General features: G+C 50.7%; 4 protein-coding genes across 4 annotated transcripts; 3 read left to right on the plus strand and 1 right to left on the minus strand.

Annotated features, from left to right (window-relative positions):
• The first annotated feature begins 355 nt into the window (after positions 1–355).
• BO83DRAFT_377723 (putative L-PSP endoribonuclease family protein Brt1) lies at positions 356–1,231 on the plus strand. The gene is made up of 3 exons (XM_025531071.1): positions 356–618; positions 709–866; positions 991–1,231. Exons 1-3 carry the CDS (start codon positions 457–459, stop codon positions 1,055–1,057), a joined length of 387 nt encoding a protein of 128 aa, XP_025388772.1. The 5' UTR covers positions 356–456; the 3' UTR covers positions 1,058–1,231.
• Positions 1,134–2,195, minus strand: BO83DRAFT_13215 (aminoglycoside phosphotransferase family protein). The gene has a single exon (XM_025526103.1). It carries the CDS (start codon positions 2,136–2,138, stop codon positions 1,323–1,325), a length of 816 nt encoding a protein of 271 aa, XP_025388773.1. The 5' UTR covers positions 2,139–2,195; the 3' UTR covers positions 1,134–1,322.
• Positions 2,196–4,462: 2,267 nt separating this feature from the next.
• On the plus strand, positions 4,463–6,861 carry BO83DRAFT_13236 (uncharacterized protein). Its single transcript, XM_025526106.1, has 3 exons — positions 4,463–4,956; positions 5,009–5,286; positions 5,335–6,861. Exons 1-3 carry the CDS (start codon positions 4,777–4,779, stop codon positions 6,734–6,736), a joined length of 1,860 nt encoding a protein of 619 aa, XP_025388774.1. The 5' UTR covers positions 4,463–4,776; the 3' UTR covers positions 6,737–6,861.
• Positions 6,862–10,717: 3,856 nt separating this feature from the next.
• Positions 10,718–14,511, plus strand: BO83DRAFT_359178 (alkaline phosphatase). Its single transcript, XM_025529347.1, has 3 exons — positions 10,718–11,873; positions 12,417–12,555; positions 12,619–14,511. Exons 1-3 carry the CDS (start codon positions 10,998–11,000, stop codon positions 14,382–14,384), a joined length of 2,781 nt encoding a protein of 926 aa, XP_025388775.1. The 5' UTR covers positions 10,718–10,997; the 3' UTR covers positions 14,385–14,511.
• Position 14,512: the final 1 nt, after the last annotated feature.

Genomic DNA, 14,512 nt, shown 5'->3' on the forward strand with positions numbered 1-14,512 from the left:
GCAAGGGATCAACGAGGGGATACATTCCGGCTCGACTTTCCTGTTTGTGTTCCTTTCCCCTCACGGCTGGTTGATGATCCTGATAACGAGGAGGAACTTCCTTAGTAACCCGCGATAAGAGAGACCCTTGTCCCCTCACCTTTCCCCACCCCCACCACTCAAACCACTTGACAGCTTCAGTGGTAGCGAGGCGAGCAGAAAGGCAGGCGATGACTTTTTCGTAATCGTACCTGTATCGAAACTGGGAGTTACTTACCCGTGTAAGAGGGGGTTTGTAGTAGTAATGACTCATAGATGCTGTCTAGTTAAGTGTTGTTAGTTTGTATGATATATATAACCTACCAGCACCAGGAGAATCCATCCTACTACCTCCTTCAAGCACAATCAATAAGGCCGAACAACTTCATCAACCCCAACATCAATCATTTGAACAAAAAACAAGATAATCACACCAAAATGGCCACCAAAACCCCCATCACAACTGACAAAGCCCCCAAGGCCCTCCCCGGCATCTATTCCCAAGCCATTGTCTCCAACGGCGTCGTCTACTGCTCTGGCTCGGTGGCTATGGACGCAGAAACGGGCAAGATCATTGATGGCGATATCAAAGCGCACACGGTACATACATAATTATCATCCATTATTCCCTTCCTCACACCGAATAATTCTACAACATCTGCTAATGTATTGAATCACTGGGGAAAATAGCACCAATGCATCAAAAACCTCGGAAACGTTCTTGAAGCCGCCGGTAGCGATCTCACCAAGGTCCTGAAGGTTACTGTATTCTTGTCGAATATGGATGACTTTGCCGAGATGAACTCTGTCTATGTGCAGTACTGGGGGGATGTTAAGCCTTGTCGGACGTGAGTTCATTTCTTTTCTTATTTTTCCCTTGCTCTGTTTCTGTGTGGGTTTTATGAATGTGGGGGGAGGGTTTGGCATTGGGATGTAAGAGTTATGGTTGACTAATGTTGATTGGATGGGTAGATGCGTGGCGGTTAAGACTTTGCCCCTGAATACGGATATCGAGATTGAGTGTATTGCTCATCAGTAGAGGATATATATATTTATATCAGGTGATGAAAGTGCCTGGTGGGGAAAACAGAAATCGTACCAGCATCATTGTTTTCAAATCGGCGCTTGTTGACCGAAATTCTTCAAACATATATTATGTATATATAAAATTCACAGAAAACGGATGCGAGGAATGCGATGCTGCTAAGGAAGCATCTTGAAATCAATGTGAGCAAACTCAATCCCACAAAGGTATAAGACGATCAGAGACTATAGTCTAAAGTAACCAAGGAGAAAATTACTGCTCAATAGTCTCCGAAATACTTCTGACGAGTTCGTTCCATTGCTAGTTCGTCCGGCATAGGGGCAATGAACTTATCGATTTCATTGATCCAAAACGAGTTTTGAGGATTGACTTGGCAAGCTGTAGTATATTCCCAATAAGACGGATACCAGCCCGCAGTCTCCCAGTCAACAATCCCAACAATAGTATCCTCGCGGGCCAGAATATTGAGACTACTGAGATCACCATGTGTGAATGCGATAGGAAAAGATCTATCGTGTTGTCTGATCAACTCTTGTACTTCTGGATCAAGTCTCGAATCGAGGTCCATCCCACCTCGCAAATGTCGATGGAATTCTTGGACACTGGGAAAGGGCCCAAAACGTAGGGAAGTGCCCGGCACACGACAATCGTAGAGTGACCCGTCCACAACAGAGCCCACACCCATACCTGCTGGGGGTGGGAGTTTTCGCATCTCCTCGACTATACTCTTTAACTGAGTAAGAAGCTTCGCCTTAGACTCCTCACTTCGATAAACCCATCCGGTACCAATGTAGTTCCCTTTGATTCTTTCCATCACTATGTAGGTGCAACGCTGGTGTATAAAGGCGCAGAGAACTTTGGGAACAGGTATAGATGTGTTTTGTGAGATAAAAAGCATAGTAACTGCCTCTGTCAAGTCTACGAGTTTTCCGTATTTGACACAGATCCGATCTGTTAACATCAGAACGCTTCCTTCAAAGGGGCGTATCTTTCGGAGAGTTGCAATCGCAAAAAGGATGAGATGCTTGTACAAGGCGCTGTCGTTGATTGGACCCAGATTTGGGGCATAGGACATTCTGAGTATGCGAATAGGGTAAAAACCCCGTCTAGCTGATTAAATGGTCACTGTCTGGGTTCGCCTGTGGTTTAGTGATGGATTGATTTCCTTGAAGATGCGGAAAGGGAATTGGAAAGCATTGAACACGTGATGGCCATGGCTGGGTTACTAGTAGTAGCTATACTAGTAGATTGTGGTCAACATCTACATCGACAACGCAATCATGGGTCACTGTAAATGCTACAAATGTTAGGTCCGGAAGAACAATATGCCTAGAAATTACAAGCAATTGAACTACCTACCCAGTAAACATAGGTATCGGAATAGTGAGAGTCCCCAAGAATGCTGCAGCCTACTCCCAGAAGATAGCACCCTATACCATCACTACTTTGACGAAAAAACGCGTATAGGAGTCTCAACAAACACGAACTCAAAGAGTAAAAAAATAAACACAAACATTAACCTTCCCGCGCGCGCCGTCCGTCCGCCCGAACCATCATCGAGTTTTAGGCTTGATCAAAATGAACAATGCGGTGGGACTGATAGAACCCGGAATGTGTTTTGGGCAAGTTGTGATCACGCCTTCAGCTCCCACAAGAGAGGACTTGGCATGTGGGAGAATGCCAGTGGATCCCTCTTTTGGATGAGCATCACCTTGATAGTATGCACTGATTATGGCACTTGCATACTACTAGCCCAGCAATTCGTTATCTTTTGGTATTCTGTTGTTTTGCTATAAATAAATATATCATATGGAGGACTCTGTATAGGCAGCCACAAATTCCATATGTGCTTAGCGATACCTCGTATGTGGTAGCATGTTTTGTCAACAAATAAAGTACTCGAATTGTAGATTGGGGCTGCACGAGTCGGACAGATGTATTAGGAAGCTTGTTGAAGAGATGGAATGACGGATGGGATCAGGGATATAGATCATGATGGCAGGATATTGTCGACGGTATGAATGGTTGGTGTGAGCTAATGAGTATAGTATATATATATTGCCTCTTCATATATAAGTATGACTTCAATGTTGCACGCGATTCATAGCCTGACATTTCCGCATTTGATCAGAACATTCTAATGACTTCCGAGACACTGAATATTCTAAACTCTGGCCTGTCCGTTCCATGAATACTATAGAGAATATGTGATGAGGGCGCACATCACAGCATATATATATGGTATGACACTCTACACGAAGCAGTGGGGATAAGGACGAGCACTCTCACACATGGAAAATATGCTATAGATAGATTATAGCCCTTAGAGCCCAGCGATAAAATTAGTCAACGGGAACATGTTCAGACCATTCGCCGAGAGCATGGTGCTAGATTGCCGAATGGTAAGAGTGGATAGCGCCAGGTGAGATTCAGCTCCACCACTTCTGTTATTGATGAACATCATATCTCAAAATTAAACACCTACCGGGTGCTCTGCATTCAATCTGAGTAATGTAAATAGCACTACAGGACATGGCCAATTGGTAGATCAGTTTCGGAGACCTCAATGCATGGATCTTCTAGGGTTTATAAAGGCAGGCGATGACGCCATAGCGCAAATGAGCCACCTGTGCACACCACCCTGCTGGCCCAAATCATTTAGAACAATAGGGAACAAATTTTACTGGTATGAAGTGACTCAGGGAGTAGAGAAATCGGTTCCTGTTCCCAGCCCTTCATGCTTCTGTTTGTCGGTGTTACTTGGTTGCTCTTATGAATAAACTTGTAGTAGGGTCTTTCCTTGCAGAAACCTCACCAGAGGGGAAACGAGGCAGAATAAGTAGGATGACTCGAGGGACAAAAGGGAAGAGAGGAGAAAAGGCGAGGGAGTTGGAGCGAGTGACTCCCTGTGAGTCTGCTGCCCATCACGTGTCCCATCCCTTTCATCGCCTTACAACCACATCACGACGATGGAGTCCCCTTCGGCTCTCCGCTCATCCCTAGCCTTATCTGCAGCCCTGGATTCTGCATCGCATCCTGCATTCTATACTTGACCGCTCTGTCTCACTACCTGCGTCCGCTTTAGCTTTGACAACCCGCGTTTACCACGCGATGATGACGCTGGGATTCAATCGCGGTTTTCTCAAGGAGAAAATTCGCATTATTACTCAGACACAGGGCTACCACTCGATCCCCTGATGGAACATAATTTGCAATTGAATCCCAAGGATGTGCATGATAACTACCTCCGATGACTAACACTCAACAGGAGAATAGGGGCAAACTATGGTAGTCGCGCGATGGTCCAATGGCCGCGGATGCCAGTTAGTCTGCATTCCTCAAGGACAGCTCTCCCATATCAGGCAGTGACAACAAACACCACAGGCCATATTCCTACCAATTCCCTATTCTGCTAGTGGGCATGCCTCGGAACCTCGCCCATTCCAACCCCTCGGGCCTCCGCGTTCACGCGCGAGGCCATTCATTCAGCATATACATCCTTTTAGTCGGCCATCGCCCATTGTTTTGCTTCTCTTCCATTGTTTCCCCGTCGCGTTTACCACCCACATGTTTTTTATGGGCTGCACCTACCTAGCCTTTCCGACACATCGATTCTTATCATCACTAACTTCTCAGACCACTGGATGCTTGGCGAATCTTGTTTCCCAAAGCCGTAGCGCAGCTGGTACCAGCTACTCTCGACGCGGTCCATCATGTTCAACCGTTCGATAGCCTCCCCCAAAGGAGGCGTTTGGACCAAGGTAGTGATATTCATCTCGTTATATGTCATGCTCTTCGACTCCTTCATTGAATGGGCCATCGTGCTTTACCTGTATGGGATCCGCCGTGTGGACTCAAAGATGACCCCGAGCTTGATACTGGCTCTTGTCGCGGTAAGTCTCTGCCTTGACCTGGACGGCTGATAAAGATGCTGACGGATACTAGTCATTCTTCACCGTTCCTCTTGTCGCTCTTCACAGCCTCCTTGCCTGGCAATACAACAAGGTTGTAGGATTCGCGAGCCAGAAAGCTTTGCTGAATGCCGCTTGTACCTACATCCTGCGACTGACGATACTTATTTGGATCGCTGCCAGCGCAGCAGGACTAGTGCTGGTTTCGCAGCAGGTGTACTGCCTAGCGGATGATGGTGGTGGTGACTTCTGGAAGATCGGTATCAGCTGCGCGCTTCAACGGGCTTCTGTTATTGTTTCCATCATATCATTGTATGTCTGCTGGCCCAAAATTTGGACGTGCTTACTGACTCGCAGCAGCGTGACTGTGTGTCTTTTCTTCTGCTCAAGGGAACTCTGCGAGCGTCCGTACGATATCTCTCTTCTCGGTGTATACAAGCCACAACTATCGACCTGCGATGACAAAATGTCTGCCAGCTCAACAATGGGAAGCCATGTCAGTCTGGAAAATGACATCTATCACGTTTGCCGTCGACCTGATGTGACATTTGGGCGAGACTTGTACCTGTCATCTAGCAGCAACTCCATATGTAAAGCTGGTAGTATTGATCATCCTGCCTCCATACATGAGAAACCCCAGTTGAAGCTCGACACAAAATGTGAATCAGAGGGCTCAGGCATATACTCTGGAACTACACTCTCTGTCGATGGCACGCCATCCAAAAATTCCTCCAGGGATGGAACAAACTCCGATGTCAGTTCAAATGCCTCGGTTACACCTCCCAAAGCCACGTTAAGGGCTCCTTATGACCCTTATCGTCAGGCTGTACTGGCAGAACTCCCGGGATCCCCACATTTCAGACATAAAAGGCACCAACCCTCTGGATCCCCTTTCCGACTCCTTCCCAAGGTTTTCGCAAGTCAGATCTCGTTGTCATCGGACCCTGAAATCCTTGCCCTCGCTGGTCCCGATGCTGTTGCGGACGTTGAGCAACCAGCAGAGGAGCACTCAACAGACAACATCGGACCACCGCCGACTCCCAAAAGGGAATATGCTCCTGGACACCCACTGGCATCTTCCCCTGTGGAACTTCCATTCCCCTCCTCTCCTCCTGTGGAGAGGTCTATATTTTCCATGACGACCAGTAACCCTGAGCTTAAGACTAGTCGATCTGAAGGAAGCACGCTTCCACGATCAATATCAAGCAGCTCCGCCGACGCCCCCGAAGTTGTCGCACCAGAGCCACTCAGGGTTCAGAGATCCGACACGTCACACACAGCTCCAATAACTAGCCAGTACAACTTCTCTCGGCCCAAACTTCCGGTCGTACCTCCGATTCCACCACGACAGCCGAATCACAGCTACCATGGCTCTCTATCACAGCACGGACGATCCAGACGCCAAAACTCGATTCGTTCAAGCGGACGACGAAGCCAAGTCTACCGATTTGAAGCATGCCAGATCCCGCGACACACACAAAGCCAGTACCATCCCCAGCAAAGCCGCTACGCTCGTCGATCGTACTTTGACACCCACCGTCGAATGCCCTCACGGCGGCGTCGAAACGACGTCGAAATCGTGTACTCCAGCACCCGGCGGCCCCGCAGCAACACCTGTGGAGGGTTCGGCACAACATCCAGTCTAGACTGTATCCGCGAGTCTGGCGCCTCTGTTGATGAGCCGGAAGACATCTTCGCAGATGGAAACACGTATAGAGGTACCACGCGAACTACTAGTGCCCACGGCATGTACGCATTTTGATCTGAAGTCTGCGGGTCGGACTGGCTATGATTCAATCGGCTGTATTATCACGTTCTCTTTGGCTCATGATTGATATAAAATGTATACTAGCACGCTTCTTTTTTTCCTCTGTTTACCTTTCTTGCCATATACTATTTGATTAAATACTATTATGATTTTATTCTTCTGCTTGCTACTAGTTCTTCTGTACCATGCTATCATAATAAATTACACTCTTTTCGGATCAATTGAAATGTAGGATCAGATTAACTACCGTCTTATGTACGTCTCGACCCGACCATTCGAAAACAACCCCAAACGCCACAGGACAAGAAACTAAAACCATTTCCCATTATACAACACACAACACAACACCGGCACCTCCAGCCCAACCGTTTGTAAATGTATATACCCGAGACACCATAATGGTAAAAGACCCCCAGTCCTAGATAGTAATGCCGCAATCCCACACAATCCGCAAGTAGGTAGGCCAAACGAACAGACAGAGACAAACAAACGACCAGATCCACAAGAAGGCAATCAACCAGAGAAACCATAGGGTCCAGATGAACTAAGCTAAGCTGCTCAAGCCCTCCTCGACCCCGACCGAGACTGCGACGACTTCGTCTTCACCTCTCCATCCACCCCAGTAGCATACTTATACCGATACGCCTGCCTCTTCCTCCCCTTCTCATCGACAGTGAAATTCTCCTTATCATTTTCCTTGACACTCCCCATCTCCTTCTCACCCCACGACCACATCAACGCACGACTCATTCTCTCACGCTCCTTGAGTAGGAGATCCACGCGCCGCTGCCACTCCTTCTCGCGCTTCTCGACGGACCGCGCGATGCGTTCGTCGACTGCAGCGGCGGTTTCGTCCTTCGTGGCGATGATGGATTCGAGGTGTTCGATTTTGGTTCTCTGCGCGCGGAGTTCGGTTTGATGCCGGTCGCGCAGGGTGAGGATGTGCGCCTTGAGTTTGGTTTCGCGGTTGGTGGTGCTGGTGAGGAGGGTTTGGAGGTTGGTGTTGGTAGCGCGGAGGGTGGTGAGTTCGGTTTGGAGGGTTTGGATTTGGGTTGTGGATGTGGATGTGGATGTGGATTGGGGTTGGGGTTGGTGGGTGTTTGTTGGCGGGGATGGGGGTGGGCTGGGTTGCTGTTGGGTGGCGTTCTGGAGGTCCTCTTGTTCCTTCTTGAGACGAGTGATGGTTTCCAGGGCCCGCGTGCGTTCTTCGTTGGCTTGGGACAGCTCTTGTTGGGCTTTGTCGAGGGAGGATTTGAGCTCGTCGGCGCGTTTGGTCAGGCGCGTGTTCTCGGTTTCGATGGAGTGGATGAGGGTTTGTGCTTCTGTGGCTTGGTCTTGCGAGCGGGTGAGTTGTAGCTCGAGGGTCGTTTTCGCCGAGGTGGCTTCTGCTAGTTCGGTTTGGAGCTTCAATAGTTCTTCGTGGAAGTGTTTGAGTTCGAAGTCCTGGGACGTGTCTTGGTCCTGGGGGAGTTTGTCTTTGGCGAAGGGGTCTGGTGTGCGTCGAACGCTGGGCTGGCCGAGGTCTTTGATCAATTCGAGAATCTCAGTGTAGGTGTTGCCCGTCTCAAGCGGGAGATCCGCTGCCATGGCTTTGAGGGCATTTTCTTGCGCGGTGACTTGCGACTGTGCGCGCGTCAGATCGGCTTCCAGCGTGCTGTTCTTCTCTTCTAATGGTCGGTTCTTGGTTTCCAGAGAGGCAATTCTTTCCTCGAGAGTCTCGTATGCCTGGTTGACACGGTCGAGCTCCCTTTCCAGCTTCTCAACCTCTAGGAGATTGTCGCTGACCTGAGCTTTGAGGCCATCAATTTCGCTATTCTTCTCCCGGAGTTGCTGCTCTTTGGCAGTTGTAACCTCCTTCAGCTTGGCCATTGTCTCGTCCAAGGTTGCGTCGCGCTTTCGCAGCTGCTCCTGAGCCAAGTCTAATTGCTGGCGCAGATAGGCGATCGTTTCAAGGCGCTCGGTGTCGATATCGGGGTGCGAGCTTCGACTCTGCAGCTCTTTCTGCATGTCACTCATCTGCTTTTGCAAAGTACCCAGCTCGGACGCGTTCATGGTGGACTTCTGGAGGAAGGACTCTTTCTCCTGGTTTTGTTTCTGTAGCAGCTGGATTTGCTCGCGCAGGAGTGTCTCGTCGCTGCGCTTAGCGTACAGCTCTTCGAGCAGTTCCGACTTTCTCTGTAGCTCCCCTTGTAGGTGCTTGATTTGCTCTCCTGCAGAGGCTGCCTCCAACACACGCCTGTGGTTTCTTTCCAGTTGTTCATCACGCTCGCGCAGCGCATCCTTAAGTTCTGCAATCTGCCGGCGCAGATCCTCGGTCACGTCCTTCTCGTTCTTACTGGAAGTGCGCTTGTGCTTGCGAACGGATGGTGTAGTTGTAGTCGCTTCCATCTCATCATCCGGGTCTTCTTCAATATTTTCGAGATGGGTTATATCTTTCCCGAGTCCGCCGGCCCGACGCAGCAGATGCGACGGGGTAGACATGTCGACAGGAGGCCCAAATTCACTATATCCGCTGACCTCCGGCTCATCTTCAACAGCTGGTTGGTGCAATTGAGAGTTGTTCTGGGAGTCTTCCTGCTGCTGGGGTTGTTTCGCTTCTTGTCTCTGGATCTGTGGCTGGGATTGCGGCTGGGGAAGTTCGTCCTGCAGCTCCGGCTCGGGTTCTGACTCGTGCTCAGCATCGGAATGGAGTTCTGGCTCGAACAGGTCGCGCTCCATGTGGTCTATGCTGAAATGCTTGTGGTCCATGGTATCATCCTCCCCCATAAGATACTTCTCCAAATTGGCAGTAAAGTCATCCGGACCACCGACGTCGGACAAGTTGTCCTCATGTGGCAGTCTCAACTCCTCCTGGGGCTCCTCATCCAGCGCGTGGTTGCTCGGAAACTGGCTGAAGTCGACTGTGTACTGCGCCAGACGGGCATCGATCTCGTTCGCGGCGCGCTCGAGAGAGGACGCTCTGGAGGATTTGGGGGAGCGGCGTTGCGGCGAACGCGCGTCATCGAAGTCTGCGCCGGTCGCGCCGCGCGAACTAAAACGGAAGCTTCTTGTGCTGACCGGAGAATAGCTCTCTCCCTGGTCGGGATGAGACGGTGGCGATGAAGGCATGAAGAGGGGAGTTGCCAGCGTGGACGCGCCAACGGTGTCGTGGGAAGTCGTGTCCATGACGGCGGAAACGATTGGGATTGTTTATTGATCAGGGTAACATATGCGATAAGATCGGTCACAACTTCACGTCCCAATCAGGCACATCATCGATTCTTCGGAGAATAGGGGTTGTGGATAAATGAGCCGATAAGGATAGGCGATCGGGAGGGAGAATGCGCGTTGTTAACAACTAATTATTTGCTCTGAATGGGAGAAAGAGTGGAAGATGGATGGAGGATCCCGTCAAGCATGGGCAGCCCCAGGCAGGCAGGAACCGCAATTGGCCCGTCTTTGCTGGCCTGCATCCTCAGGCAGAAAGAGCCGCGAAAGCTCAATGAGGACTAGCGCGATCTCGGTAGCTCCGCTTTGGGGTCCACCGAGACTATATTTACTTAGTTATTCACTAGATAGAAATGAAGTAGGACGATAAAGGCATGAGGACCAAGAGATTATGAAAGAGAATAGAACGACAAGACTAAAGAAGTGCATGAGGAGATAGATTTAGAGAAAACGTGCTCAATGCCTTTGCGCAGAAGAACTGAGTTGTCGGAGCTCCCTGAACTGCTTCAATCTACAGAGTACACAGAAGTGAATCTCAAGCTTGTCCATATATTTCGCCCAGACTGTAGTATCATCCTGACAGACAGTGGCAACTGGAATAGCATGTATGGCTCTTGATTTGTTATGTCTGCGTAGAAGGGGTTTAGATTGAACAAGTTGGTGATTGTTTTGGTGTCCAACAAAGCCGGTGATGCTGACATAATCACATAGAAGAAGGTGACACAAGAAATCAGTCTCCAACAGAGCGCATGATCAAAGCAAGACCTCATCAGTTAGCATTCACTGCATATGCTTGCCATGAGGGGTTGTTTTCATGCAGCCTTTTGATCTCTTTCGATTTGGCTGCAGGTCGGGTTTCACATCCATCCCAACTGATAGGCGAGGACTGAACGGCTAATCAGTGGGCCATTCATTGACGGATTACGCATGGCTCACCATTCCCCGCTGAAACCGTCAGAGAGCGCCATTGCGCGCATCCTTCACAATCTTGCTCATTCTTTTATACCAGCAAGTGATTTGATTCTCCTCTTGAGGGCCACACTAAACGATGCCCCCCGTGTCTCCGCAACCCGAGCGCCCTCGGGTGATTCTCTATCATCAGACGATCTGTCCTGATGGTCAGTACTGCTCCATGCTGCCGCTGCTGGACAACAATACTGGCGTCACCCACATCATCCTGGCCGCTTTTCACCTCAATGCCGATCCACAGCACATTACTCTCAATAATGATCCCCCTCATATGCCGCTGTATGAACCGCTGTGGGCGGAAGTGCCCGCCGTGAAGCAGAGCGGGGTTCGTGTCATGGGACTCCTGGGAGGCGCGGCGCAGGGCTCATTCCGCTGCCTGGACGGTAATGAGGAGAAATTTGAACTATACTATCAACCCTTGCGGGACATGGTGCGGCGCCATGAACTGGACGGGCTGGATCTGGATGTGGAGGAAGAGATGTCGTTGTCGGGCATTATCCGGCTGATCGACCGGCTCAAGCTTGACATGGGTGACGACTTCATCATTACGTTGGCTCCAGTGGCGGCGGCCATGTTGGGCATGGGCAACCTGTCCGGCTTCGACTATCGTGAGCTAGAGCGACAGCGAGCCTCCAAAATCAGCTGGTATAATACCCAGTTTTATAATGGTTGGGGCCACCCAGACGACCCTCGGATGTATGCTACCATGATTGCACAGGGCTGGGCCCCGAACCGGGTGGTGTACGGGCTGTTGACGAATCCGGGGAATGGATCGCAGGGCTATGTACCACTGGAAAAGATCGGGCCGATCCTAGGTCTGCTGATTGAACGCTTCCCCAACTTCGGAGGCGTGATGGGTTGGGAATATTTCAACTCGAAACCGGGAGACCGAGAAGCACCCTGGCAGTGGGCGGCGGCGATGAGCTTGAGTATGAATATGAAGGAGGTGCTACACGTTGCGCGCATGATGCGCTCGGGACCAATGGCCAACAGCTTGATGAATCTACTTCGGGACATGATGCAGCAGCGATAAATACATAGCGTGCAGCTACTTCCACACTTTGCATATATAGTTATAGAGCAATTGAGAATAATAACTGACTTATACATGGCTTGGTGGCTTGATGTTGTTTTGGGTTGGAGAGCATGTCGTCATCGCTGCGGCGCCTCATCCGTTCCGCCTTTTCGGATTAATCAGTTAATCTACTCGACTAACTGTGAATTGCTTCTTCTCCTTCTTCTCCTCCCTTCACTACCTCTCTTGTTCTCCTTCTCGTCTGTCTCTCTGGAAGAGCTGCATGAGCTAGTGATGCTCTGATTCCTCTTCATCCGCTTAGATCGTGTCGACAGCTTCTCGACGCCATGGTGTCTATTCCCCGCGTAGCTGCTGCTACGAGCTCCGCGGCCCTCCGAGTGACAGCCTTCTTCTTCCTCCGCTGGGTGCGTTGACTGTTCTTCATGGCCTACGTAATCATGGTAGCTAATTGGAGCTATATAGATCCCCGGCCATCATTTCCCACCCCTTATAGTCACTTTATTAGCTGTTTACCTAGCTTCATTGGTGTCGCTTGGCCGGCCGGGCGACCAGAGCAATACCGATCGGCGCAAAGGCCTTGAGGATGCTCAATATGCTTCCAGTACGTAGGCTCAACATGAGCAGGCTCTACCCCCGCAAAAGCACACAAAGTAACATCCTATAGGATCTCCGCCGCCAACTGAAGGCGTCCTCAAGGTCTTGCTGACTGGGCTGCCGTCTCCCCGACTACCGCTGTCAACGCGTTTGACCGTCCTGATCAACATTGTCCTCGCCCTCCTCACGCTAGACTTCGTCGGACGAGGCTTCGTTCTCTATCCCAGCAATGACCTTGCTTTCTCTCGTATTGGCTACGTCTCTCCGACTACCGCGAATTTGCTGGTCCGTGAACCCGACCCGGCTCAGCTACCCTTGATCGTATACTATCAGCCAACGGAGGAGGACCCCTCGCGATGGACCGAAGAAGGCGTGATTTACTCACTGACGGATGCGACGGACTTCACAACCACCGTAACCATCAAGAATCTGGAGCCCTCATCCGCGTACCGCTATTCTCTGTCCAATAATCTGACGGGCTCTTTCGTCACCGCGCCAATGCCCGGCTCCAAATCAGCCAACCGTCTGAGCTTCCTCACATCGAGCTGCATGAAGGCGAATTTCCCCTACAACCCGCTATCGCATCCACTACGCATCCCGGGACTCGAGATGATGACAGAGACGGTCAATCGACTGCCGTCTCTGCTCCGACCAGCGTTCATGTTGTTCCTAGGTGATTTCATTTACGTCGACGTGCCTCAGCGCTTTGGTTCCTCCATCTCTCACTACCGCAGCGAGTACCGCCGGGTCTATTCCTCCCCGTCATGGAACAAAGCCCAAGATGGTCTTCCTTGGATTCATACACTAGATGACCACGAGATCGAGAATGACTGGTCTAAGGGAAACACCACGGCGCCATATCCCGCCGCCGCGGAGCCCTACATCCATTACCACGTCAGCGCGAACCCTCCCATCCCGCCAACACCCTTTGCTAAGCCCGAAAACACCACCTACTTCTCGTTCATAAATGGCCCAGCTTCATTCTTCATGGTGGACACGCGCACCTACCGCTTCGAGCCCGCCCAGCCCAACTCCACCATCCTCGGCTCCGCACAACTCCAGTCTCTCCTCGCCTTCCTCGCCCGTCCCGAACCAGCCGAAGTCCGCTGGAAGATCGTAGCGTCCAGCGTCCCCTTCACCAAGAACTGGCATGTCGGCACTACCGACACATGGGGAGGATTCCTCAACGAACGCCGCACCGTCTTCGAAGCCATGTGGCGCGCAGAGCGCGAACTCGGCGTCCGCATCGTCCTCCTCAGCGGAGACCGTCACGAATTCGGAGCCACGCGCTTCCCAGACCCCGACCTCGACTTCACCCACGAGGAACTCCTCCCCAACACCGCAGGCGAGGGACTGCACGAGTTCTGTGTCGGCCCGCTCAACATGTTCTACCTCCCCATCAGGACCTACCGCCAGGACGACGACGAAGACGTCGCCATCAAATACATCCCCGACGGAAACACCAAATACGGTCTCATCGACATTGACGTCCAAGATGAGCTCATCACCACCAGCTCTGGCAAGACCATTTCCGTTCCCAGCTCTGTCTTCACTTATTCCCTCTACGTCAATACCGACCTGATCTGGAAATACTCTCTTGCTGTGCCTTTGTCTGGCCAGGAGGCAGTGGTCGCCTCCGCGTCGACCTGGAAACACCCTCGCTTCCCGCCGGGTAAGCTCCTCTTGGATGAGCGCGAGGAGGATAGTACGTGGGATGCAGCTGTTAAGACGGTGATTGGCCGCGTTGAGGAAACGGTAGGTCGTGTGCGCTCATTTGTGTTAGAACAGGTCTATGATGTATTGGATAGAGTTAGACGGGTGGAGAGGGTGGATTGATTGATTCATTGGTATTTTATTGGTATGGGGTCTGTGATTCAATTATTGATTTATTTCTCGCCTCTTTTGGTGGTGTTTGGGATTATTGTTCTTAAGACAATCTATTTTGAATAATCTACTATTTTTGA

The sequence above is a fragment of the Aspergillus eucalypticola genome (assembly GCF_003184535.1).
Source record: "Aspergillus eucalypticola CBS 122712 chromosome Unknown BO83scaffold_10, whole genome shotgun sequence".
NCBI lineage: Eukaryota > Fungi > Ascomycota > Eurotiomycetes > Eurotiales > Aspergillaceae > Aspergillus > Aspergillus eucalypticola.

What these genes read in the sequence shown, in the direction of transcription:
- BO83DRAFT_359178 (XM_025529347.1), top strand. Translation starts at nt 10,998, where the DNA reads ATGCCCCCCGTGTCTCCGCAACCCGAGCGCCCTCGGGTGATTCTCTAT. An exon ending in ATATGAAGGAGGTGCTACAC is followed by an intron (nt 11,874 to 12,416) that starts GTTGCGCGCATG and finishes GGAGCTATATAG; the next exon opens with ATCCCCGGCCATCATTTCCC. An exon ending in GGATGCTCAATATGCTTCCA is followed by an intron (nt 12,556 to 12,618) that starts GTACGTAGGCTC and finishes AACATCCTATAG; the next exon opens with GATCTCCGCCGCCAACTGAA.
- BO83DRAFT_377723 (XM_025531071.1), top strand. Translation starts at nt 457, where the DNA reads ATGGCCACCAAAACCCCCATCACAACTGACAAAGCCCCCAAGGCCCTC. An exon ending in GCGATATCAAAGCGCACACG is followed by an intron (nt 619 to 708) that starts GTACATACATAA and finishes TGGGGAAAATAG; the next exon opens with CACCAATGCATCAAAAACCT. An exon ending in GATGTTAAGCCTTGTCGGAC is followed by an intron (nt 867 to 990) that starts GTGAGTTCATTT and finishes TTGGATGGGTAG; the next exon opens with ATGCGTGGCGGTTAAGACTT.
- BO83DRAFT_13236 (XM_025526106.1), top strand. Translation starts at nt 4,777, where the DNA reads ATGTTCAACCGTTCGATAGCCTCCCCCAAAGGAGGCGTTTGGACCAAG. An exon ending in TGATACTGGCTCTTGTCGCG is followed by an intron (nt 4,957 to 5,008) that starts GTAAGTCTCTGC and finishes GACGGATACTAG; the next exon opens with TCATTCTTCACCGTTCCTCT. An exon ending in ATTGTTTCCATCATATCATT is followed by an intron (nt 5,287 to 5,334) that starts GTATGTCTGCTG and finishes GACTCGCAGCAG; the next exon opens with CGTGACTGTGTGTCTTTTCT.
- BO83DRAFT_13215 (XM_025526103.1), bottom strand. Translation starts at nt 2,138, where the DNA reads ATGTCCTATGCCCCAAATCTGGGTCCAATCAACGACAGCGCCTTGTAC.